At 34.5% G+C, this 27,874-nt stretch overlaps 1 protein-coding gene across 2 annotated transcripts in view; it reads right to left on the reverse strand.

The window, feature by feature from the left end:
* Positions 1–3,661: 3,661 nt before the first annotated feature.
* Positions 3,662–27,874, reverse strand: part of LOC102808437 (uncharacterized) — a 45,230-nt gene continuing 21,017 nt past the window's right edge. Inside the window, exons 2-10 of one of the 2 annotated variants that reach the window (XM_085500936.1) lie at positions 24,599–24,769; positions 20,529–20,696; positions 18,204–18,415; positions 17,013–17,051; positions 15,229–15,358; positions 14,418–14,630; positions 13,721–13,902; positions 13,021–13,190; positions 3,662–11,020 (exon numbers count right to left, since the gene is read on the reverse strand). In XM_085500936.1, coding sequence (XP_085357062.1) covers positions 6,564–11,020; positions 13,021–13,190; positions 13,721–13,902; positions 14,418–14,630; positions 15,229–15,358; positions 17,013–17,051; positions 18,204–18,415; positions 20,529–20,696; positions 24,599–24,733 — 5,706 coding nt within the window. In that variant the 5' untranslated portion in view covers positions 24,734–24,769 and the 3' untranslated portion in view covers positions 3,662–6,563. The remainder of the gene's footprint in view (positions 11,021–13,020; positions 13,191–13,720; positions 13,903–14,417; positions 14,631–15,228; positions 15,359–17,012; positions 17,052–18,203; positions 18,416–20,528; positions 20,697–24,598; positions 24,770–27,874) is intronic. The other variant, XM_078006774.2, reaches the window with a different exon arrangement.

Genomic DNA, 27,874 nt, shown 5'->3' on the forward strand with positions numbered 1-27,874 from the left:
CAAGTTTGGGCTTGGGAGACGAAAATTTCTTTTATTTAACCCTTGTTGTGTGAAGACTGGATGGAGCTGTTGATACAATAAGAGGATAAATCAGCATACAAGTGTGGTTTACCAGTGCATTGTGGGAAGTGTCATTTGACTGACCCGCACATTGTGTACATTATCAGAGGTGTTAATCCATTGTCAGTTTTGAAAGAACGCATTGTCACTACCGGTAAGTTGTAATTAGCACACTGATTTCAATAAACCTGTGATTGACAGTCACTTTGAAAACTTGTACGTTTGAAATGTCCAATCTTGCCAAAGTAGTACCCTTGCATCAAAATTGTACAACAAAATAAAGTTCTCAATGCATCCTGGATTATCAAAATGAACAATTTTGCAAGCACTCAGTGTGGTGTATGAACCAGGAATTTAAAAGACAAGACATCTACATATTGGCCATATTGAATGAATGTTATACAAAATGTTCAATGCAGACCAAATACTTCACCATGGAGTGTAATTTACATACTGGAATATGGTTGCCATCTTTCCTTTTATACAACCAGAGCTGTAGTTTAAAGAGTTATGATTAATGTAGTTTATGAATGACCTGGCATGAGTGTTTATGTGCATTACATTACATGTGTTTATGTGCATTACATCCAGTAACCGCAAGCTGATTTCACAGTAATATAAATACCATATCATTGTGTTGCTTGTCTAGATTTCTATGCAGATGTGGCTTCTTAACCAGTAATATGCTATACATCATTGATTATTACCAGTATTATCTATAACATTCGCGTTTGAGAATTCTCTATGTATTTGGAAACGTGGCCTTTCTAAAGATTGATAATAAAAATAGCTTTAAGATATTACAGGTAGACATAAAAAGATGTCTTTCAGAACTGACCAACACTAAAATGTAAAAAACAAGTGTTGAATCACCATTTCCTAGTGATCACAGTAAATCTGTTGAATTAGAAATGTTAATCTACGACTTGTGATGTGGGTAGAAAAAGCACAGCATTAAATTGGAATATTTTGTGGCAGTTTTCTGACCTCACTCAGATTTAATCCTTCAAAATTGATATGGACAAAAATAAGTCATCGCATGTCATCAATTAAAAATTTGCCAGATCCTAACACCCTCTAGTGGTGGGTTCCACCACAAGTCACCACTTTTGTTTATGCGTTAATGTTGCCATATCCCAGAACAACCAATATAGTTTACCATAGACACATACTGCAAATTTTATTGCCCTTTTATTGATTTTTTACAATGCAAACTTTCACAAAAATTAAAACAACCTTATTTTAGAGAGATACTATTTCTGAACAAGATTTCGTCTTGCAAGAAGAATGGTGTCTTAATTCTTGTTCTGGTCAAATGCCCCAGTCATTCTTTCAAATACTGTTTTTTGCAGCCATGCAAACTTCAAAAAGTATACTTCTGTGAGAAATTCGGAACACGCATGCATATCCCTTGAGCAGGACGCTTAGACAATACTCACTCATATGCAGGACGTTTAATTTGGATAAAGTACAGATCATGCATGAACCATGGGATACATATTGATGAACCCCATCTGTGACTTAGTTAAAATAACTTTGATCCATCAATTTAAATGTGGTGCAATTAAAAGGTAACAGATTATTTGAATTTGTGATATCCTGAACATCAACATTATCTTTGTGTGCAACGACAGATGCTATACATGTAAGCCGTTGGTTACAGAGCCTAATGTAATCAAAGAAAAGTGATTGAAAGACTTATCTCCAAATAAAAACATCCACAAAAGTTTTAAAACTAGAGTCTTGTATTTTTTGTATACGTTAATATTTATTGAGTAGCAACCATTATGCCCAGGTTACCTACACAAGCCTCTGAAAAAAACATGGCAGAACAGAAAAACATCACACATTGGATTTTTATGACACATTTTATTTTTCTATATCTACAAAACTGTGCCTACACAGTTCCAAGCAATTCCAATATAAAGTATCTTTTTTCCTATGCTTTTTGAAAATAATTATTGCTGTATTCTGTCACAGAAAACATGGGTAGAAATGGATTGGTTTTACTTTCAATACATGGTGACTACAAATAGAACCACCTCAAATGTGATCAGTGGTTAACGAATAGTCAATGCTGTGACATAATAAAATAGTAATGTAAAAAACTTGTTGGATGCATAAACTACTGATATTACTTAGCATTATGCATTGGATCAGTAACAATCACAGCACCATTATGTCACATTTAATTTGGTCCAATTGTTACCATCTCAGAAAGTGAGTGGGGTACATTCCCACAGTGCCTTCACTGGGAGCGGAACAAACAGCTTTCTCGTAACGCATTTCTGCACATACTCAAAGGGGGGGGGGGGCATTTATTTTTGCCTTTTCATTGAACCTTTCACTAACATACTAAATAACAATGCTTTTTTACTCGTTAGCAGGTTTTCATCCTATACTTCAGCAATTTCCGCGAGTTGCGCAGTCTGACACATTTACGTGTGCATTAAAAAGCCCAAATTGACACACTTATAGCATGCATTAAGAGCCCAGAATGCCACACTTGGAGCATGCATTCAAAAACCCAGAATGCCACACTTACAGCATGCATTCAAAAGCCCACAATGCCACACTTACAGCATGTATTCAAAAGCCCAGAATGCCACACTTTTAGCATGCATTCAAAAGCCCAGAATGCCACACTTTTAGCATGCATTCAAAAGCCCAGAATGCCACACTTTTTAGCATGCATTCAAAAGCCCAGAATGCCATACTTTTTAGCATGCATTCAAAAGCCCAGAATGCCACACATTTAGCATGCATTCAAAAGCCCAGAATGCCACACATTTAGCATGCATTCAAAAGCCCAGAATGCCACACATTTAGCATGCATTCAAAAGCCCAGAATGCCACACATTTAGCATGCATTCAAAGGCCCAGAATGCCATACTTTTAGCATGCATTCAAAAGCCCAGAATGCCACACATTTAGCATGCATTCAAAAGCCCAGAATGCCACTTTTAGCATGCATTCAAAAGCCCAGAATGCCACTTTTAGCATGCATTCAAAAGCCCAGAATGCCACTTTTAGCATGCATTCAAAAGCCCAGAATGCCACTTTTAGCATGCATTCAAAAGCCCAGAATGCCACTTTTAGCATGCATTCAAAAGCCCAGAATGCCACTTTTAGCATGCATTCAAAAGCCCAGAATGCCAAACATTAGGATAACATTTTATACATACTGTGAACAACTTTTATGGCATTCGTTTTACAAAAAAATATTTAAATTTTTTGAATGCCATCACATGCATATTTTGATTTATTTTTTAAAATTTCTTTCCAAATAGAAAAAATTCCCATTGTAAATTAGCTATTGGTCTTGATTAAAAATTACAAAAAAAAAGTTTATTTTTTGAAAGATGACAACAGTTGTTTGCTCCATCAATGTCAATTGTGGATCCATCCATCCTATGCTTGATAGAAACATTTGTATAGATGCAAGGGGGTCAGTAGATATATGAATTTAAATCAAAGTCAAACACTATAGGCTCAAGCAGTAAACTTTGAATCACTGTTTTTAGACTTCTATGAATGCTGATATGAATAGTTTTAGGTGATACAGACAAAATACAAATTCAATAAAGCCTTTGTTAAATCGTTCATTTTTCTAAACATGAAGCACATTTTATTACAAAATAATTATGCACAAGAAAACAAACTAGTCACTGGAAGTGATCATCAACCAGTTTAACTTGAAGACTGACATGTTTTTCATTAAAATAAGCATTAAACTTCAAATTCTGAATATCAAAAAGAATACACAGACAGGCACACGGGAAAAATATATTACATTTCAAGAAAAACAAAACTTCCCTTGTATCAAATCTTGATATACAAGCTGACATTCACTTGGTAAATATGGTCTAGGCTATCTACACAGAACCACAACTTGATGCTAATAAAATTTGATAAACATTTCACATTAGCTGGAATTAGTCTGATTTGAACGATGTAGGAGGCTCTGTAAGATACAAGATGTTTCTTTAGGTTCTTGTTGTCACAATGATCATGTGACCTAGTTCAAGTAATCTACAGCTGCTTAAAGAACATACACAATGCTATGACATTATGTAAAATGTGACGAAAATTAATATTCCATATTATAATCTCATTTAGGACTATACAGAATCCTGTCTGTGTGTTAGGTAATATAATGCACTGAACTACCAAGCCACCTGTAGTCTGTATGGTATACAATCAGCTCGCCATTACCATGGTTTTTCTGTTGTGCAAAATAAGTTTCCCCATAATATTTTATTGGGACTGTTGATAAGAAGTTGTGGAGACATCGAGTAACAACAGGCCAATCTGACTGACACATGTCATTCCATTTAATGCATACAGAGAAACATTAGATACCGGTAATAATGAAGTTGAAAGCGACAAGCCAAACAAGTCTACGATAAAACACACTAATGCCCCAGTTTGAAAATAAGAAATACATGAAAAATGCAATGCAAGAACATATATACATAGCAAAGCCAATATCTACCAAACTACACGAGAAAATAAATACAAGTTGCATATAAAAATCTGGCATGCATCTCTTCTTCTTCTAAAAGACACTTTGCATATACTTTTGTATTTTCATAGCATTTTTTTTTTTTTTACAATTTGGAGCAAACACCACAGAACTGAATGCCCCTACATCCCTTCGTAAATTGCCAGATACACACAACATACATGGAATGCTAGTTTTAGAATGAAATAGTCTAAATAGTGAAACAAAGGCAGAAATACATATATTTTTGTCACTGTAATAAAATGAGCACACGTTCTACTGCACAATTAACTGAATATTTCGCATACTGTCAAGTGATATGCAAATACAATTTGACAATGTGTAGTTAGCTGGTTTTTTTACTGTCTGGGTAACAATGTCATGTTTAATAATTAGATTAATAAATTGTTTTAACTCTACAAAAAGAATTGCATGAATTATTAGACTGGTGCTCAGAACCAAGGGCTACAACCCAGAGCCAAAGGGTTGTACAAATATTGGTATCCAGATTGAAGGCGCTACACAAATATTGGTCCCCAGAACCAAGAGACTACACAAATACTGATACCCAAGCCAAGAGGCCATACAAATATTAGTGCTTAGAGCCAAGTGATTACACAAATATCAGTGTCCAGAACCAAAGGGCTACACAAATATCAGTGTCCAGAGTCTGGGGTCTATGGAAATATTGGTAACCAGAGTCGAGGGGCTACACAAACATTGGTTGAAAATAGTATAAACAATCAACATTGCAGTTCACTTTTAATGATTTTAGTTTTAAAATTTAATTTTTTATCAAATTTGTAATTATTTGAAAGATGATTTAAGTCAAGCACTAACGACTTTGCAATATTCCTAGAAATACTGAGATTAAACCAAAGGAATGGACAATTTGATTTTCACAAAATAGTTAAGTGAACAGAATCCAGTAAAACAATCATTTAATCAATGGTTTGCATGCAACTTTGGGAAAAATGCATCACATACATACTAACCAATGAATCACAGCTAAAAAATAAAGTGATTGACAGTATTTGTATTCCCAATCAATGTTCTTTTATACAAAACATATTTCAATCAAAATAACTCGCACTCAATACCATGCAAGTTCTTGGATAAAGAAAATTAACTGAAAAATGTAAATAATTAAACCTTTGCAATGGTTGGAGTTGAATTTGCTAGAACACTATTTTAAATGGCAGAAAATGATCTTTACACATGATTTCAACAATTATATTTAGTAGATATGTAATTTCCACTAAGTACTCTCAATGCAAGGGATTATGAGTGACTAGATGACTCCTAAACAACCCCCTGTTAATTCGTCCGACGTGAGTCAACCACTTATATGGTACAATGGTTGGAAACCATTCAATAGATTTATTAGTTTCACTAAAATTAGCGCACATATACTAAAGCCACACTACATCATAGTAAGATACTAGTTCCATACACTGACAGCAGCTGTATATGTTGACAGGTTGTATGCATAGTTCAAAGTTTGCATCAGAGGTGGGTGTCAGCTGGCTGTTCACAGTAGTATCCAAAACTTCTGTTGAGTGCCACGTCTAACTTCTTAATATATTAATGCTCTATTTCAAAACATCTTATAAAATTTATAAAACTTCTAATAATGTCATGGAAAACAAATGGTGAAAAGTGGCACTCATTCAAATTTCTCAAGGATTGCACCATGGCATTGTGGGATACAATTGCCTGCACTATGTCCACACAGGCATGTCCATAAAAGAGAAGGTTGTCAATAAATTGCCGGACTGGAATATTTACTCCAAGGTCCAGCTATGTTCCCCTGCTCCAGTGTACTGGTATGTACAGGTAACTCTTAGCCAGTTAAAGTTGTGGTCCATATAAAAACATGCCTGACCTCACAAAGTAATAGTAAGTAATCACATCTTTCCTAAAATCAACCTTACAAACAAATACTCAACAACCAAATAAAGAATTGATGCGACTGTCCTTGTTGGCAGATTGCGGCAGTCTATTGATTATGTGGTGCTGCTCTTTGCAATCCCAAACTAGCTAAAGCCTCAGTTCTGTCACGAATCCCAGTGAAGGGTTCCAGGTTCATCCTAGCAGCTTGTGCATTGCTATTCCCCTGAATGTAGTTCATAATGTCATTGTTTGGGCGTCTGGATGAGGATACTTTAATTAATGAGGGCATACTATTGCTTACTCTGGGACAGTTCTGCTTCTCAAGCAACTGTGTGAGATGAGGTGAGACTTCTGCTGGAGAAATGCGTGTCTGTGATGCACTGGCAGGATGATTGTACAGCTGGGAGTTTGGAGAAGATTCAACCGAAGATTGACTTGATCTTATTTGTGAATGTCTATTTATTTGAGGTGGTGCTCTCAAATCAGAAGCAGTTCCCTGGTTGTAAACATTTCTTATATTGTCTTTGTTTCCAGGAAGGATAGGGGCTCCTTGCTGCATTGCTGAAGCAACTGCTTGGTAAGTGGTTGCAATCATCGGTGCAGAATGGGAACGTGGTTGTGAGATTTGTTCTGAAACTCCTCGTCCTGAAGTAGAGACTGTACTTTGATGAGATGACCCTGTTTTGGAAACAGGTGACGATAATACTGATGTTAGGTCCCGAGAGGAATGCAAAGAAGATGTTGATACAGCACTGCTATTTACAGGTTTAGTAGAATTAATGCTGTTCCCATGACCGGAGGTAGAATAAACTTGCATTAATGAATCCATCTGAGAAGATGCATAAGCTGAATCAGGAGAAGAGTTTGCAGTGGATGTAATCCCTTGACTGGAAGGCAAATGTTCTGATGTACCATGTCTATCAGGAGAAATGCCTCTTCTAGGCCTCCCTCTATTCCTCTTGTCAATAACATTTGAAAAAGGTTCTAGAGTTTGTCCTCTTAACCTAGATACAAAGTAAGATGATTGCATATCCCTGGGATGCATAATGTGCCCAGGATATGATGGCTGGGCATTGCTCCTTGGAGGCAGTGAGCTGCTGGAACTATCAATTCTTCTTTGAGGAGAACCATCTTGAGAATTCAGTTTTCTGATTATGCCGTCATTTTCAACCCAAATATGTTGCTCATTTGGAGAAACTGTCCAAGACTTTCCTATAACAAGACCAGCCACACCTTCTTTTGAATCAATACCACCATAAGATAAGTCATTAAAAAAACCAGCAGCCTCTGGAGATATTTTTCTCTTCTTCATTGGGACTGTGAGATCTACTGGTCCTGTTCCTTCCTCAGATTCCATCAACTTTTTCTTCTCCCTTACTGGAGTGGTTGTATTATTTTCAATTTTTGTCATCAATTTCTCCGGAATAAGCTCTGGAATGGAATCCCTTGAGGAACTCAAACTGTTTTTTGTAACTTTCACAATCTCAGGACTTGATCGAGTTAAGTGAGGAGCCTTTTCATCCTTTTCTACAGTACGTGCAGTGGAACTTGTGTATTGAGATTCATTGGAATTTGCAACACGATGACTCGACACAGAACCTCCTCTAACACTACTCTTGTTCATTGATGATGTTGGTGGTAGTGCTGGTAAATCTGCTTTACTTGATGCTTCCTCTGCCTTTAAAATTGTAGCAGCAACATGTAAAGGAAAGTGTGAGAGTAGAGACAGCTTATGTGGATCAGTTATAGTGTGAAGTGGTTTATCTGGTGTTGCCATAACACTTCTTGTTGTACTGTCAGACATAGGAGTTGCACTTCGACTGGAGCTGCCACAGGACGATCTTCTCTGTCTGTTCAGTTTTTTGTGTTCTACTTGCAAGTGCATTTTCATCCAAGCTCTCTTGTTGCATACAAAATCACAACGTCCAATAAGACATCGTAGCATAGAAATATTCTCTTCCATGTCTTCACTGTACATCTGTAGTCGCACACACCCTGGCAGTGGCAGTGATTCATCTTCCTCACATAATTCTCTAAACCGAGCTTCTACAGCAATTTGATCATTTGTAGAAATGGTGTGGGCAGATGCAATAAGCTCTCCACATGGAGGTGCCATGTAACTATCACTAGCCAAATTGCCAACAGATGCATGACCAACATCATGCTGTGGGTCTCTCTGAAGCGGTTCTAGCTGAGGCATTTCAGCATCTTCAATAATCAAGTCCTTATGAGTAGAAGATGATTTAACTTCAAAACTGCTTCTACTATCTGGTTCCTGTACATCTGATGAAGAGTGTGTAAGACTTGCATCAGTGTTATTGGTAGTACTATCTTTCTCAGCCTTCTTTAAAGAAGAAGTAATACTTCTGGTCTGAGCTCTACCAATAGGTATGGAATCAGGACTTCCTTGTTTTTCACCGAAAGAATCATAAAGTTCATTAATATTTTCATCAAAATCCAAAGGCCTTGATAAATCTAAAACTTCTCCAGAGTCGGAATCGCCTGGCATAATATCAGTAGTCTCAGTCCCACTAGCTTCAGAGTCTGTTCGCTTTTCTGATAGCAATTGTCTAACCGTTTTAATTTTGTTGTTCTTCATCTTTTCAGCCAAGCGGAGAATCTTTGCATGGCGCCGTATACGATATGGTTCTTTGTAGGGGTCTTTTTCTTCTTCAGATAACGTTAACCACTTCCCTACTATGTACCTTTTTAGAGATCCCTTGGGTTTGCCTTTAAATTTATGGCTAAGTCTCTTGGACATCCATTTATAGTATCTGTAGAAAGGGGAGCTTTTAGATGTTGCAGTGTTCAGTTTGAATGCTTCATGTGACATTGACAAAGAATCTGGACCAGGGTTAAAATCTGGGTCTAGATCCGGATCTAAGTCCAGGTCAAGATCAGGATCTGGACCATCTACAGCATCAGCGATAAACTTGGATGTTTTGAGTCTCTGTATGTTTGTTTTCTGACGTCTTACATATTTTCTACGTTTTTTAACCTGTCCTAATCCGTCTGGAATTGGCAGTCCTCTGGCAGTCAGTGCCTTTTCCAGGTATTGTTTCTGTGAGTCTAATCCTAGAGATTTCCATTTCTGACCAACAAGTCTCATCACATCAGTGTGACTTCTTCCAGGGTTATCTTTTCTAATCTCCTGGTATACCTCTTTAGAGTAGATGTTGTAGCCGGTACTGTAAGCTCTTGCCACTTTCACCACCTTTGGCCTATGTGCAAGTGCAGCTTTAGCACTTGACATGCGAATGCCTGTTTTAAGTGAAGTTTTTCTAACCACCAACGGCCCACCTTTTGCTCTAATATTATAATCTAATTGTTCCTGACGTGGTAAGGCATCCCATTTTTCATGGATCAGTTGATACACTTCCAAGCGACTCTTATCAGGATGCTGTTTGCTCACCTCTTTGTACCATTCCTTCATGAATACTGCATAGCCTAATGCTTTCTTCATTTTCTTTTTCTGTCGATCATTTCTAGTATCTCGAGCAGGGGCTTCAATCACTCCGTTTTCTTCAACTTCAACATCTTCATCCTCTTCATCATCATCCATACTAGCAATCGAAACAGCTGATCTTCCATACTTGCGTTGACGTTTTCTTATCATAGTTTCTCTTGCACGCCTGTGATATGCTTCTTGTTCAGTCTTATCCATTGTCTGCCACTTGGCATGGATGATTTTCATAAGCTCCTTTTTTACTTTATCAGGGTATTGTCTTTTCAATGTTTTATGCATGTCCCTTACAAGTATATTAAAACCCCTACGACAGTGTTTTCCCCTTTGATCACTTGCAGATTTCACTTTTGGCACCCGTATCTGAAGAATGGATGGCACTACAATATTAGTCCTTAGTTGATGGTGGTCTTTACTGTTTTTCTCGGATTCCTCTGCTGCTTTTTTGGAACTAGATTTGTTTAGAGTTTTTTGTATTTGTTCTCTGGCTTTAATGTGATAACTCTTTTGTTCTGCTGGATCCAGCTTTGTCCACTTCCCATGAATCATTCTTCTAACCTCACTCATGGTCTTGTTTGGAAACTTTTTTTTGAATTGAGCATACTTTTCTCTTAAAAAGAATGGATAACCATTTGTGAATTTTATTCTTCTTTCATGGCCATCATATTCCTGATGATTGGTTTCTGGTGATGTAGTTTCAGAATTGTTTTCATTCACATCAGGTTCAGCAACTTCCTCCACACTAGATTTTGGTTCCATTTCTTCAGTATGGGTTGAATCTACTTCAGGCGTATTAGCGTTAGTGTCAGTGTCTTCCTCTTCTTTCTCTTCCTCACCTTCAGTAGTAATTTCAGTCTTTTCATCACTACTTGAAGGAGGAACAGCATTCATGCATTCCTGTAGAGCTTCTTGGAGGAACGGTGAACCTTGACTCATCCACAGTTGAAGAGGCTTTTTGAAGAAATACCACTCATCAGCTGGGACTTGTTTATTGGACATTTTGGGTGCAGACTTGGAAGCAACTTTCCAGAACTCTCTGCCTTCTTCATATCTACATCGATAAAGAAAGATGTCTTCCTCAGGTATTTCAGTAGGACGACCTGCAAAATCAGTTAGGTACACAGTAAGGAACAATAATAATGATGATTAATTCAATGTACAAAGCTTATAGGGAATGTAAATGATTTAAAACAACAATGAATTTGGTACAAGTTGGGTTAATTACTGACCCAATCCAGAGGTTGTGCTAGATTTGATGTCAAAAATTTCATAAAAAAGTCTGTGACCGAGGCAAAAGTTTTCCCCACATAAAAGGCATCTATTTGTTTTGTCAACGAGTGAGAAATAGAAATTGTTTTGAACAATATTAGTGTAATGTGATTACAATATAATCAAAGAAAAAAAAGAACTCCTGTGTAATATTTTTCTGTCTAATTAATTTCAGAGCATCTATAATTCAATTTAAATCCGATTTGATATCAGAAATGAACTAAATGTATTATTATGCATAGATTTAGGTCTATGTATTGTTCTGGGGAACGTACAAAGTTTTATTTTAATATGATAATTATTCCTAAACAAGCGGCCAGTTGGCTGAGATAGCTCCGCTGTTAGCAATGCACATTTCAATTAAAGAACAGAAGATATCATTAGAAAATGAACAATATGTATAGTATCAAAGCAATGGGACTTGTTTTCAACAAGAATTCAAAAATATCACTTTTTACCAAAAATGACAAAAATATTCACCAAAATTAGACAATTGAAGATATCATCATGAAATGAACAAATCTGAGAGAGGTCTACCCAAGGTACATATACACCAAGTATCAAATCATTCAGGCTTGTAGTTTTTAAGAAGTCGAAAAAAAAAAAACATTGACACATACGACGGACAATCACTCATATGATAGGCTCCGCTCGACAAAGTCGACAGTGGAGCTAAAAAATTGGAAAGCTGAAGAGAAATTAGATTGTTGCATTGTCTTAGAGTATATATGCACCAAGGTTCATTAAAATAAGATAATGAGTAGTTGAGATATTGCTGGAAATGCTGAAAACTGCCTAATTATTATGAAAAAAAGGTAATTGATATGCACAGATGTTAATGCAAAACAATGTGCCAGACCATCTATGTATTAAATTTCATTGAAATGTGATTAGAACCAAAAAATTATGAATCATTATGAAAATTAAGTAATTATCATGAACAGATTTTAATTGAAAACTGAGCAGGTCTGTGCATTGCCCTAGAGCATCTATGTACCAAGTTTCATTCATTGAAATGGGATAATTAGTACTTGACTTATTGATGTGAAAACCAAAAAAATGGCTAATTATGCAAATTTTGTAATTAATATGCACAGATTTTAAACCAAAACCAATCTTGTCTGTGATAACTTTTAGAGCATCTATGTACCAAGTTGTATTAAAATATGATAATTAGTACTTGAGATATCAGTGGAAAAGCCGAAAAATGTACTTATAACTATGCAAATTTGTAATTAATATGCATGGTTTTGTACCCAAAAATAATCAAATCTGTGCAGAGAACAGAGTCCAGAGCATCGATGTCCCAAGTTTCATCAAAATCCAATAAGAGGTCTTTCAGATATCACTGGAACAGTCATGGAACAGCTAAAAATTAACTTATCATGCAAATTAGGTAAATAATATGCATAGATTTCAACCAAAACCTAATCAAATCTGCGCATTAGCCTAAAGCATCAAGTTTCATCAAAAACCAACATATGGTTCTTGGGATATCAGTGGAACAAACATACACATACAGACGCACTAAATGCAAAGACATTGTGTGCTTCGCATACGGGAGTCAAAAACTGATGATTTATTATCCTTTAGTACAGACTTGATCAATGATGTAAAGCAACTAGCTATATCCTGCTTTGATTAATGCTTCCTAAACCCAACACTTACTGTGCATACTGTCAATGTAATGCACCCTAAAACCTAATATGCATACTGTCAGTGCATTTCTAACACTTGTTTTGATTCAACTTTTGGTATAATTGTCCCTTTAATTACATGCTTTTTATAATTGATATATTTGATACTGGTATCATGTATGGGTAAAACTTACTTCTTAAATAATCCGAGAAGTGGAGTACAGTACATTTACCAATCACATCAGACATTTGACGGACAATAGTATGGCCCTGGAATACTTCTTTCTCATAGAACACTGTAGTAGCAAGATGTTTAGTGTCTTCTGGGTAGAGGAAGACAGGTCCCTGGAACCAAGGCACACCACTGAACAGATAGAGACAAAGTTAAATTTATGACTGCACCTACATCACTGACAAACAGGCAAAGTTTGCTGTAAGACGTGCATCATATAATTTTAGTATTTTGGCTTTATCCATGAATTTATTAATTTGAATACTATAGTTAATGAGTTGCATGTAGAATGAGCAAACATTCTGGTTAGCTAACGATGTGTTTAACATAATGTCTCTCAGTTTATAGTATAAATATATAGAATTTATTCACCATGACTATGGTGCACCACATTCCGAATCAAGTTAGTATCAAATATCATAGCCGATATAAGGTAAAAGTCACCCTACCAGTAAAACTAATTTTATGCGGATTTATACACAATAAATTGTATGACTGTACAATAACTCATGTTTATTTTGTCGAATGAAAACCATCAAATTACATTTCTGTCTTGTTTGGTTATAACCAGACTACACGTATTTGTAATGCTAGTTTATACTTGGCTTTAGTACTTAGATAATACCATGACATCACTCCAGCATTATATGTTGTGAACTTACTCTTTGTCTTCCCAGAGGCTGTCTATTTTAGCAATACCAGGTTTATTCCGACCATCAGGATGCAAGTAGACGCAATCCCCTATTTTATAACACCCAGTTTCAGTCACGTACTGCTCATAGAATGGACTACCATCATCTTTTACTAATGGTTCATTGGTTCTCATATTAATTAGCGGTACAGTCTGTAAAATGAATACAACAAGTCATAGTATATTTGCATTTGACTGAACTAACATTTGAGGACACAGCACTATGTCTTGTCTATTAACAAAATCTGTTGAAGCATGGCTGATAAATTGTCGAGGACGCATAAAAAGAAAACGGACGAACGGACGGACAGAGACCGAATTTTTGGACTTCATCCGAACAGGGACATGCACCTGTAAACCCAATATGCATAATCATGATACAAAGTTTCAATGAAATTTCCCTGTTCATCTCCAAGAAGCGAAGAACATATTTATGTATCAGAAATTAGCATTAGCCATACTTGACCAAATTATAATGAGAAATGATTGCATATGCAAGTCATTGTACATTGTCTGTGTGTTAAGTTTGAATGTGATCAGTCAAAGCATGTATGAGAAATTACTCTGGACGATCTCAAATTAATACTCCCTGGGTACTAGTAAATCACTTTAAGGATATATACATCATACCCACTATAGTACCAAACATAAAAGACATGTTTTCTTACCATATTACTATAGTCAACATCCAGCTCTGTCTCTGTCTCTGGCATTCGCTCTTGTTTCCGCACTTTGTCATGAGCTTTTTCTGCTTTTAAATCAGACTGAAGGTGAACATTGATATAATGCAATGCTGGAGAGTTCAAAACTTGTCCCCATTCACACACCTGTTCACGAGATAATATGTAGTACTCCTGTAGCCTTATTGCAGTGTAATAAATCTGTAGAAAAGTCAAGATACATTGTGAGTATATTGTTACAAGTACAGTTACACTCTAGTTCATGAACCATACCATACATTCTGAAATGCTTCAAACTTTACTATCAGTTTATGGAACCTGGTCATTGGACATCATTTTACTTTTCTTGATAATCATATTATATCATGTATCTTGACTATCAACTATCATGAACGTGGTATGAATGGATAAACAATGCTTTGACAATGCCCCGTTGATGACAGGGCATTGACGTTGACATTGACGTTACAACAGGTGCCTAAATAAACTGATCATGAGAACCGATCATTGCAATACTGGTATCCCTCTATCCCTTGAAAGATTCTTAGCGGCATTTGATGTGACTTGCATTCAACCATTGGAAATTTGCATATCAAAAGTATCACTATATGTGATGGGGGGGGGGGGGGGTTGAAATTAAATTGTAAGCCAATGATTAAATGATTTATTGCGTTCTAGTGTACAACGATGATGGTCAGATGCAAATATTCACCATTTTAGTAATATTTTCTACTGTAAGCAAACTACGAATTAGCTAATTCCAGAATATAAGTGATTTGATGACACTTTACTTAATTACCTCTTGATAGTCTTTGGATAGACGTCTTATTTTTTCAAATATTGCAAATAAATCTTTTTGCATCTGGTCTAATCGTTGATAACATCCAGTGTAAAGTTTATTTGACACTGTGCTGAAATCCATTACTAACCTACAATGAAAGGATGAAAAACAAGAAGTATTTATTTATTTTTGTCTGTATATCTACTTTCATTCTTACTGTCATCTACAGTGGAGACTGACACCAGCATATGGTAGTGGTACTACAAAGAACTTAGTAATAGTCCCCATCATCTAACCACTGACCCTGGCTAAATGTCAGTAAGGCATCAACACATTAGTTTAAAGGTATGGCAAGGCTTTTTTCTGGATATTAATTCAATTTTGCAGAATTAAATCACAAAAATTTTGCTTGGGAAGACAGTCTTAAATAACAAATTCATTGGTGGTTTGTAGTATTTTTGCATCAAAATATTTCATTCATTTATTTATAGGCACAAAATGCATTACCTTATGAAAATTAAAACCCAACATACTAATGACTAGGTATGTTCATATTTTAATTAGTATTCTTGTGGGAGGGGGTAATCAATTCGAACAGCAGAATCACAAATGTGAAATTCAAAATAATATTCTGACTACAGTCGACTGTAACAAAGAATCATGCAAGAATAAAGTGTCAGATCACATCTTCAAGCAAAGATGGTTTCAGCAATATTGGGGTAAGGTGGGGTGGGGTGGGAGGCGATCCAGCCTAAGATAAGGCCCCATTGAGAGAAATATATAATATAAAACAAATAAAATTTTGAAAAACAATCACATTTGACTAAATCACAAGACAGCACAGGCAACTGCAAAAAACATCTACATTTACCATGTAACATAATACCAAGTAGTCATGCATATCATGAATAACCTTCCTTGTTACTGTCACTAGCCATATCCATGACCATATACAAAAGGTCAGACACGCATGTCTGGATATAGTACTCGGTAACAGTAACAGGGGTTGCCCAACAAACATGGTGCAAATTTCAACTATTAATGTTTTTTTCAGACATGACTGAACACCAATGAATTACATTTTAAAATGGAAACAAAGAAAGTAATTCTGTTTATTGAGCGGAAAACTGTGGGTGGTTAAATTCATAATATATGCATTGTGTAAGAAAGTTTAGAGTATCAGGAAGCATGCAACAAATGCGTAATATGTGATACATAATTCAGTACAGTGACAATAATGAAGCTAGCCCCACATTTGGATACATTTTATAAAATTAAGAGTCTAATGAGAAAAAATCACAAGTGGAAATGAAGTATATAAAAGTAATTCCTGATTTGTAGGACATGTGGCTCTGTTGTGTCTTGTAAATTTCCCTACGCGACTTTTGTACTAAGAACTATGATTAGGTATGTTATTTGCACTTTACGACAGGGCTAAGGTCATCAAATCTGCCATAAAGCAAAATGATACATCAATTCTGAGCTGTTTGTTTGTCTGTTATTTCCTCCAATGGGGATAGCTTCAACTCTAGGTACATTCAATGAGATGATTCATCTTTATTGCAGTACATAATTTAGATATTCTCCCCAGATACTACTGCTCTAGCACTAAATGAGCTGCAATGCAAACTATTTTATCACAAACGTATGGACACAATTTTAACTCTTTAAGATGAGTGACTCTCAATAAAATAAGGAATTGTTCTTCTCTCCGTCTGCAGTTGTCATGGGAAGAACACAAGAGGTTTACATGATATAGACAATGCATATACGTAACATGACCGAGGGAACCCCAAACTTACTTATTAGAGTTTCCTGACTGCTGAGTTGGTACTGGTTGGCTGATATAAAGACAATGTTGTTATAGTTAAAATAGATGAAGATATAATAGATGAAGAAGACAGCTAATGCAGTCTAATCTACAATAATATGACGTCACAGATCACAAACAACATACAGGTTGGAAAATATGTGCCAGCCATAGAGTTAATATTAGCAATGTTAGCTCACCTATTTCAAGAACAACAGCTTTAAGTTAGTTACAGAACAGAGTACAAGTGTGGCTTAATAGGATAACCTAACTGTAGATACAGTATGTCATATATAAAATCCCCAACAACCAAAAAACATTAAAAGTTTACACATACTGGATAAATAAGTATTATAATCTAGTCTAGTCTAGTCTAGTTAATTGATTGGTTGCATATATCAGTGTCTTTTTATCTGACCTCTGCACTGATCAAAGAACCGATCAGAGCTGAATCCCTGAGTTATTAGTCATTTATCATCATTAGAGAAGAGTTCATTCTGTATATGTCAGTGATTCCCTGTTATTGTATGATATCTCTCAATAAACCAAGTCTGCCAGTCTCTAGATGTTTTTAATCTATGAACTAAAAATAAATCAAGTGTGAACTAACTCTTAATTAACACACTTTTCTATTTTGTTTAATTTAAAACAATAAAAAATGAATGAATTTGCATATTCTGATTTGGAATCTTTTACCTTGTGACATTATTTTGTTTTTATAATCAAATTAAATTGAATAAATAAAACTGATTTTGTATAAATTTAAGCGTAAACAAGATTCACCTGATATTTTGACTAAAGACCCCCCCCCCCCCCCAAAAAAAAAGAAATCCTGCATAACTACCTTGTGGGCTTGGCACTCATCAATACAAACTTAGTGTGATACTGTATTTGCTTTATTAGATGTGAAACTTTAATGAAATAGAGCTCATAAAAAAAATTGCATTTATTGCATGCTGGATAATTGAAATGCACTTTATTTTGACCACAGACATACATTGAATGAATGAATGTGTTTCTAATAAAGCAAATATGGTACATCTTCACTCACAATTGTTGCCAAGACTGTATTGTATACATTATAGAAATTCCGCTATAACTATGTAATAATAATTATTTTTTCTTCATGTTATTACTTTAATAATACAGTGTTATATCACAGCTATTAATACAAACTACTCACATTGTATCGGAACATTCCCGTTCCAGGAAATTGACCAAGGCAGTCATCAAGTAACGTCCTGATTCATCTTTATGGTTCAATATATTACCATGAATTGTTTTCAGTATGTCTTGTACGCATTGCTGTACATCAGGTACTTCAACTCTGTTATGATCTAAATCAATCAACTCAGCTTGTGATTGTAACAGTACACAGTGTAGAGTCAACGCATCCTGTCGGTGTCAATAAAAGGCAGTTACACATACTGTATATAATTGCTCACAGTATTCAAAGCACTCACATGGCAGATAATGAAATCAATGCAAGTATTCCAAATACAGCTGCACAATAATTTCACCTTTAGCTATAGGGATGAAAATTAACAAATATACCACCTCTAGTCTAATGGGTTGACTTTAAAAAACTGATTCTCCACATGGAAATAGAGTAGTCTAAACAAGTCAATTTGTGTTACCTTTCATAAATAAACCTCAAGAATATGTTTTGGTCACAATATCAGTCAAAACTTGCTTTTCAGACACACTGCTCAACATTTTTTTAAAAACTAATTTAGGTGTTTCTATTTCAGTGAAACTGTACAATGATGACACATTGTACTTTGTAAAATTGTTATTTCTGCATTTACTTCGATGGTTGCCCAAAATTGGTCAATCGGTTTTCAAATTTTGTTACTCCATGACAAATGTGGTTTTCCATGATAACAACCACCTGTAACATGGTTCTGCAAATTGAAAACATTTTGACATAAAAACAAATACAAGCTAGTTTGCCTAGATGGAATCTGACAGTATGTGCATGTGTGAATTTAAGCAATAAAGACTGTATACACATAAGTGGAGATGCTAGTTTAACAAGCCATGCATGGCACAGTCCCCGTTAGTTATTAAATTTAAGAAATATAGTTTTGTTTATAGTAATATAGCTGGAATATAACCATGTCAGGAATATGGTTTTTTAACATTAAAATGATTGACATTTGTATCTGATCATCAAACAAGTACTTGATATTTAGAGATATTGCTCTGGAACAGCATTCAAAATCAGCCATTTTGAATACATGTATATATATCACATGATGAATAACGAATATATAAAATTTGAATATAATCAGTCAAAGCATTTAAGAGTAGGCTCTATAAGCCCAATCATTAAAACAAAATGTCCGCCAGTCAGCCATTTTGAATCCAATCTGGAAAAAAAAATGCCGTGCATCAGGAACCCGTAATGTCTAATGTATGTACCGGGTACCAAGTTTGAACGAAATCCATCCATAAATGCCAGAAATGCTTGATATTTGATGATTTTTTAGCACAAAAATGACCACCATTCGGCCATTTTGAATAGGATTGTCAAACCAATATATCTGTCTATCTATGACATGATGTATAATGAATCGTTAAAATTTGAACATAATCAGTGAAAGCAAGTCAGAGATATGGCACGAGAACCACATTCATTGAAACAAAATGGCCGCCAGTTAGTCATTTTGAATCTTATCTGAAAAACAAAATTATTTGCATCAAGGTCCCATAATGTCTAATGTATATATCGAGTTTGAACAAAATTCATTTGTAAACAGCCGAGAAATGCTTGATTTTTAGGATTTTTCAGCACAAAAATGGCCGCCATTCGGCCATCTTGAATCAGATCATAAAACAAAATCCATCTGTAAACACCCGAGAAATGCTTGATTTTGATGATTTTTAGCACAAAAATGGCCGCCATTCGGCCATCTTGAATCAGAACGTGAAACAAATTGACGTGCATATGTATAATATCATATATGATGTATGTGTGAAGTTTGATTGTGATTGGTCCAGACATTTCTAAGATACAGGTCCGGATGCATGCACAGACGCACGCATGCACGGAGGTCAAAACATAAGTCCCCGATTTCGGACTGCGTCCGAACGGAGACTAATAATAACCCTCCATTGAGTATCTAATCTCTTAATCTATACAAACAATAAAATTGAAAAATTGAGTTGTTATTTCACATACAGATTATTTTAATAATTAAACAAAGGTTGTAGTGAATATGAATAATAATAATTTAAACATAATTGTGAATTGAATTTCCAACATTTTATAATAAATATATAAGTTTGGGAAAAAACGACAACAATAACAATCTCCAAACTAATCTACCAATAATGCTGTCAGGCATATATATTTGAATCATCTGTAAATCAACTAACACTTAGTATAGAACTATCAATAGATACATGATGTATATTTTACTGTTAACAGCCAAGAACATAATATACAAGTCAAGACATTGAAAATTAGTAGTTGTCATTTCCTACCACTAGAGGGCAGCCTTACCTTATGTATTTGTGTGTATGGTTTGTATACCCTGATGGTATTATTAAACAATGTCAGCAGATCCTCTATCATTTCTTCAACAGAGTAATATTGATCTTTCTGCATTCTACCAACAATACCACTGAAATCAAGTGGTCTGCCCACAATCTTGTAATAGTCAGGATTCTCCTGTAGATAGAAACACATTATATTCTCAGAATTAACAAAGTGTCGGTATTTGTATGCTCAGACATTTCACGCTAGAGAAAAGAAACCTTGGAATATAATCAACGGTACACTACAGTTTTCAAAAACGTATTTACTTTCACACTAGACATATAGGTTAAACTTGACTATTTTTAAACAAAATGACTTCTTGAGTCAATTAATCCACTTTTGTTGCTGAACAGGATTATTATGACTCCCCGTGACATGGTTTCCCAAATTCACAAACTTTTACAAAGAGACCAGAATTTTGTCACCGGTCTAAAAATGTGACCATAACACTCCTATACGGATTGCACTGGCTTCCTGCTGTTTATAGAATCCAATTTAAAATCCTGATGATCACATACATATCACTGCATAAATTAAACTCTTCTATCTATATATATAGGACAACTCTCTGATACAGCAACAAACACAGAGGAAAGAAAATTCCAGGGCTCATGTTGATAAGTCAGTGCAGAGGAAATCCTCATTCAAGTTTCACCTAAATCATTGTCAACATTTTCTATTTCCATGTTGTTGGAAATAATCAATCAGAACAATATTAGAAAACCACATTCTGGGTGATGAAAAAAACCCGGCCTCTCAACACACAATACTGTCAGAAAAATAAACTTCTCCTGTCATCCGCAAATCATAAATAAAATAATGTAACTATTATGACCATGCCCCTTGAGAATCTAGCTATTAATAACAAACAAGAATTCAATTCAAGAAGGCTGCCTGGTATAATCTTTTCTATACAGGGCAAGAGTTGAATAAAAGTTTGGAAACAATAAAATATTATATCTAAACAAAATTTTTACACTGAAAATACTGGTTTAGGTTGCAAAAAAATTAAGTCATCATAATAATCTAAAAACGTATTTAATATTAGTTTTTGTAAAAATTTATCCCCCTACAAAAAATTTACCAAGTAATTATTTGGTAAATTTTCATAACTTATTGATGGCTACTAAAATTCTGATTGATAAAAGAATAATGTTTTATTTGGTTCTCCAAAATTTCATCTTAGATTTTTTCCCCTCATTTTTTGGAGAGTCTTAGGAATGGTAGAAAAAAAAACATTACTCGCAATGAATCAGCTAAACCATACAAAGTTATATTTAGCGACAAATGTATAAACAAAATGATATAAAAATGTAGTATACAAATTATGTAATGTAAATACTGGTATTATTAATGACTAAAGATGAACAGTAATTACATTAAAAAAATAATTAATATTCATGTTCATCCATTAAGTTGAAAATTGATCTGTGATGAAGTTACCAAGCATACTACTATAACAACCTATTTATGTTTTTGATGTACTGCAGACATACTATTGACAACAAATTCTTTCAAAACCTTTCAAAGCCTGGAAACATGATTTTTTTCCCTCCAGAACTCTTGTACATTCTAGACTGCGTACAAATCCTGTTACTGCTAGAGCCAAAACTAGAATTAAACCATATATTGAATCCAGATTCAAAACCTTACTTTTTAATGTTCATTTTGTGAACTATCAATATCACTGATGGATAATAGGCATACCTGTATATAAAATGTATATTACCATAATTATGCTCTAAGCTGGCAAGTAGGTTGCATTCAGTCAGCAGCAAAGAATCAAGATTAGGCACGACATTAAAATATTGGTGATTAATATCTACTATTTAGTGCAAATATCATACATTTAATTGGCGACCAAACAAACTTATCATTGTCAAAAAATAAAGCCTCACGAGATCTTTCAACCTAACCCTAGTATTAGTGTATACATGTAGTACATCTATAAGATGAGACTTGTTTTATCAGATATTGAAACTAAAAGAGGTGCCTTCACAGGATTACAGGGTATGCTGAAACCATAAGGTTGGTGGTTTTAAATATAATTTTTTAATTAAAATGACAAAAATATTAAGTAAAATTAGAGAAATGAAGTTGCCATTTTGAAATGAACAAAATACATAGTGAGCATTTTAAAATGAAAGAAATCTGAATGAGGTCACCCCAAAAGGACCTAACATGACAAGTATGGAAGTAATTTGAAGAGTAGATTACAAGAAGAAGTGTTATTTCTAAAAAGTTGACACTGGAGCCAATACAATCAATCATCTCAATAAGTTCTGCTTCAGTAACCAGAAACTTAGATTAGATCTGATCAGCACAGATCTTGGTCATTGCAAAAGTTGTTTTTTATTGTTCGGTAATCTTTTAATTTAATTTAAGAAATTTAGTTCAAGACAATGTGGCTTATTTTATGTGCTCTCAACTTATTAATCAGAAGCCAACATGGCAATGTTGTTAGTACGTGTATGTGTTATTCCCAGTTACGCCAAGGATAATGTCAATGTTCCCATTACAATAGTTTGGATGACATATGTTGGTAATATTCTACACAACACAACTGTACACTAAATGAACAGGGTGTTCTCATCCATATTAATTATGCAAGTTAATATTACTAGCAATGTGTAACAATCAATCATAGAGGATGAAAGAAAATGTCAAAAACAAAAATTGAAACAGAATTATGGTGTTCACAGTTCAACAATCAAATTGCTTTAATACACCATCATTTATGCATAGTTTACGAACAGTCTGTCAGCCAGCTGATATAGCATTGTAGTATATGATTGAATTATAGAACACATACGGCACATACCTGCATAAATTCAATGCTACATTATCAAACTAAATGATAAAATGAAAAACATTTCATACAAAATGACAATAATGTTTTAGACAATGGTGCTAAGATAATCAAGAATCAATAAAAAAAAAAATACCACATGAACAATGTACAACGATTTTCACTCCAGAAATATACATCAGGCAGATTGTTGATAGTACATTTGATCAAAATATATGCTAAATAGACAGTTTGGGATTGTAAATGAAAATAAAAGAAATGTAATGGAACAGACAATAATTAACATATAATTTTACAGTTTCATCTTGAATTACAAGTTAAAAAACAATTTTGTTGAGAAATAAATAGCAGTCTGTGTCAGAGGTCAGCCATATGTTGAGTCGAGAATTTATCAATGACCCTCGTGCGTTAATTGTTGTCAGTATTCATCTATTCATGAAAAACGTATCAAGAAAATAGTTACCAAATTGATATTTCCAAATTCCATGTAGCCTAGCTTGGAAAGAATTCTTTATTAATTGTCTAATAAATTGCTGTTGTTGTGGGGGCAGGGGGTCAGTTCCGAAATCATGCAGTTATACAGACTGCCACTAACATGCTCAGTTGATAACAGTAATCAAAACAAGTTCAATCAAGTTTAAGAGTGTATATAATAATTAATAGAGAGATCACATTAAAGACTGTTCAGCTACAAGATAACTTATTTATTGACCATTGCTTTCCAGTTATCTCTAGAGCATCAATTATCCAAACTATAGTGGGACACAAGGGTAAAGTTCAAATTATATAATGTCATAACAACCTAGGACAGTCCAGATTTATTACACTCAAATTCAATCATGCAAGCTTTCCAATAACAGGACTCTTCATACCTACGTGTTAGTTATTAAATAAGGTTTGGCTGTGATAAAAGAACGCCCCACTCACACAACACAAAAATGTTACCATACATTTTTCCATAATTTCTTTTGTTAATTATGGACAAAATTTATGCAACTGCCTACAGGAAAAAATTATGTGGGTTTTGCAAATGATGATAAAAATTGATATTGTTAAACTGAAATAAAATGATGATTCATAATAGTTCATCAACTTTGAATCACACATTATTTGTAGTATTTAAAAACCATTAATCAACATAAATAAAACCAATGGAGCACAGTATCCGGACAATGGTAGTTAGGTTTAATTTGACATTCTGGTAAAGAACATAATACATATTTACCTTCTGTAAAGGAACCTTTTGGAGCGACTCAGACAATACTCTACCATTATCATCTTTGTAGCCTTGTATCCGGTTGAAAAGGTGTAGAAGTTTCCACTTTTCTTCTGGTGGCGTGACCCCCTGTTGTCGAGGCATTATGTAACATGTGCATTCACCCTGTTCCCTGTAATACTACAAAAAGATAGAACTCCATCAATGACATGAATTCAAATATTTAAAGGCCACATAAACATTTCTGGTTAAACCAACCAATTAACCAACTACCGGTAATAAATGATTTATCATATAGATCACCGGTGGAGGGAGGGGGGGGGGGTCTACTCCAAATCAAAATTAGTATATCATAAAACAAAGAAGGGCTACAACAATACACCATCTATGTACATTATATAAGCAGAGTGTGACAGTCATCTGTTACACACATTAACATGGTGATAAATGATGTGGTAGATGAAAAAAACATCTATCAAGATGCAGAAGTAATCAATCAATAAATGCTGTAACCAGCAGGTACATGAATACTCATTCACACCATGATTCACTTTTTAGCCACAATACCGACACGTTTTATTTTCTCCCTATACATAATACGTAGTAGTAGTCCATATTTTGTAAATATAGCACATGATACTCAATCTTCAGTTTTTAGTTTCCATCACTCCACATTTGAGTTCAACATTTTTTTTTAATCACACAGGAAATGATGGAAGATGTTGACACGTTTCAAAATAAATTCAATGTGCTGATTGTCATTAAATCATCCAATACAGAGACAAGATAAATAACAATCATGATGCCTGTGATCAAACATTGTCACAAATTATACATAACCAAACGCAGAATGGATGATCAGCCGCTAGACAAACTACCATCCTCTAAGGAATGGTAATATTTGCTTTTATATCAGTATTCCTGACAACCAATTTATCCAATTTCAGGTGTCTCCGATTTGAAAGCCTTATTCATAGAAAGATGCCATTTAATTCAGTGAGGCAGTCATCAATGAGCATGTTGTGAGGCACCATGCATAATGGCTATGTCAATAAAACGCACATATCATGTATGCTAGAAATGTTGACATTAATCGAATAGAACCATATTAGAAGATCCCACAAGGTTTACATTAACAACTGTCAATCAAACAAGCACACTTCAAACAGCAGTACAAATATACATACATGTAGTTACAGACCTTGCATGCAAGATTTGAGAAACATTATTTACTGTACTGATAGATTCTAAATCTAAATAAAGGCAATAATTATTCATGTTATAAACATGGATGTTTATATTAAAACTCTATTTAATAAACTTGGCAATTGACATGCACTTTTCTACAGAGTACAAGAATCCAAATGAAGTAACACAAAATTTTCACGGGGGAACAAAACTATGGTGTTCAGTCATCCTAGGAATTCACACGTGGTTGTATTGATATAAAGTGCATTTACTATGGCAAGACTAGAAAATACTACGGTAATAATGTATCTATTGGTAGGGGCCAACTATACACCCAAGACCATCTGTTGACCTGACCTGACCTTACAATTACACATACATTAAATTACTTGAAAAATTGAACTGGAAACTACATGTAAGAAGATGCATTAACTACAGGACAAAAATTTACATGTGAATCAGAACCCATATTATGTGTTCATCTACATCCAATGAACAAGACCAGTGAAACAGATTGTGATTGTTCAAACATATGTGTACATACATGTAAGAGTAAGAACACAAAACCTATTATTGTTTGTAATGGGTAAGGTCAGTGAAAAAAAATATCATACCTGGAAAGTTGTACAGGAAAAGCACAACTCAAATTACATATAATAAGAGGGAAAATGCATTAAAAATAAGTGTTTACGAGGACAGGCCTCCTCTTGCAGCTTGCCTGCAAGGCCTTTAGCTTGTACATACTAATCAAGTTGGAAACCCTATACTGCAGTGATATCAAGGCACTGATGTGTCAGTTCAGTATGTACATAAGACACCAATCAATAAATGATTTAGATATGAATATCTTTTACCTATATAAAGTGATCTGGACCAACAGCTGATATCAATCGATAGTATATGATGTACAGAGAACCAACATAAATATTGAAAACCCAGTCACATACATATTTAATTTAGTCACAGCCCACCCCCACATGCCATACACAATATTTATATCGCTCATATGGAAAACATCATTACAAAATAATGATTAACACCAACATATGTTATTTCTTTTAAAGCAAATACTGATATGCAAAAATAATATAAAGCTTTGATGATGGTTAATTAAATCCACTAGACAGCGCCATACAACCTTATGGGGCCGTGTAGTCATTATTTGTCAATGGTCATATGACTCATATCCTTGTTATTTTATATACGTTGATATCATTCAGTAACATAAAAACGTTAATGTAGTATCAACTTGTGTGTTGCTATGACACTACACAATAAACATTTATCACGACAGGCACTTTACACAGATTGGTTTGCAATAAAGTAATAAAGGTTCTCTTCTGAAATGATGGGCTTGGTTTAATAAACCTATGCCAATTAATGGCTTACGAAACGAGTAACCATGGTTACACCCATTGTGGAATGCAATCCACATTTGCATATATCACTCAGTTGATGAATTATTTTAATGAATTGAAATTCCATGACCTTTATTTGCCAGAATTGTAAGTAAAAAAATATTTGATAATTATTATTAAAAATTCCACTCTATCAGATATCTTTTAAATGAGACTTTGTCTTGACATTTCCTATAAGTGGTTTTAATATTTGTCAGGAGTTGAAATAAAGACAAATTATGAGATAGTAATTTATTGCTTCCTAGATGTGCGTCACTACCAATTAAAATAATTAACTGAATTGTCTGTTGTAAATTAATAATGCAGATTATAATGAACAACTTTCATCTTCAATCATCCACCTCAGTGACCACAAATAAATATTTGGGTAAAGCTTGTTAGACAAATACATTTCTGAACATGATCAGATTATAGAGACAGTTCCCAGAAGCAAACTTATAAATAACATGCAGTTTTCAAACTACTCAATCTGGAACCATTTTAGCTATTCTAAATCTCACCTTAGTTGAATGATACGAGATAGATGTACTGATCTATTATATACATAAAAGTTGTAATCATTTACATACATATAAAAGTTACCTAATGGGTTGAGTCAGTGAAACCATGCATATCGCCTCCTGAGTGTCTGAAAAACATCAGTTATTATGCTATGGATAATCTCAACACAAGTACATTA

Source organism: Saccoglossus kowalevskii, chromosome 1 (genome assembly GCF_978046115.1).
Source record: "Saccoglossus kowalevskii chromosome 1, keSacKowa6.1, whole genome shotgun sequence".
Taxonomy (NCBI): Eukaryota; Metazoa; Hemichordata; class Enteropneusta; family Harrimaniidae; genus Saccoglossus; species Saccoglossus kowalevskii.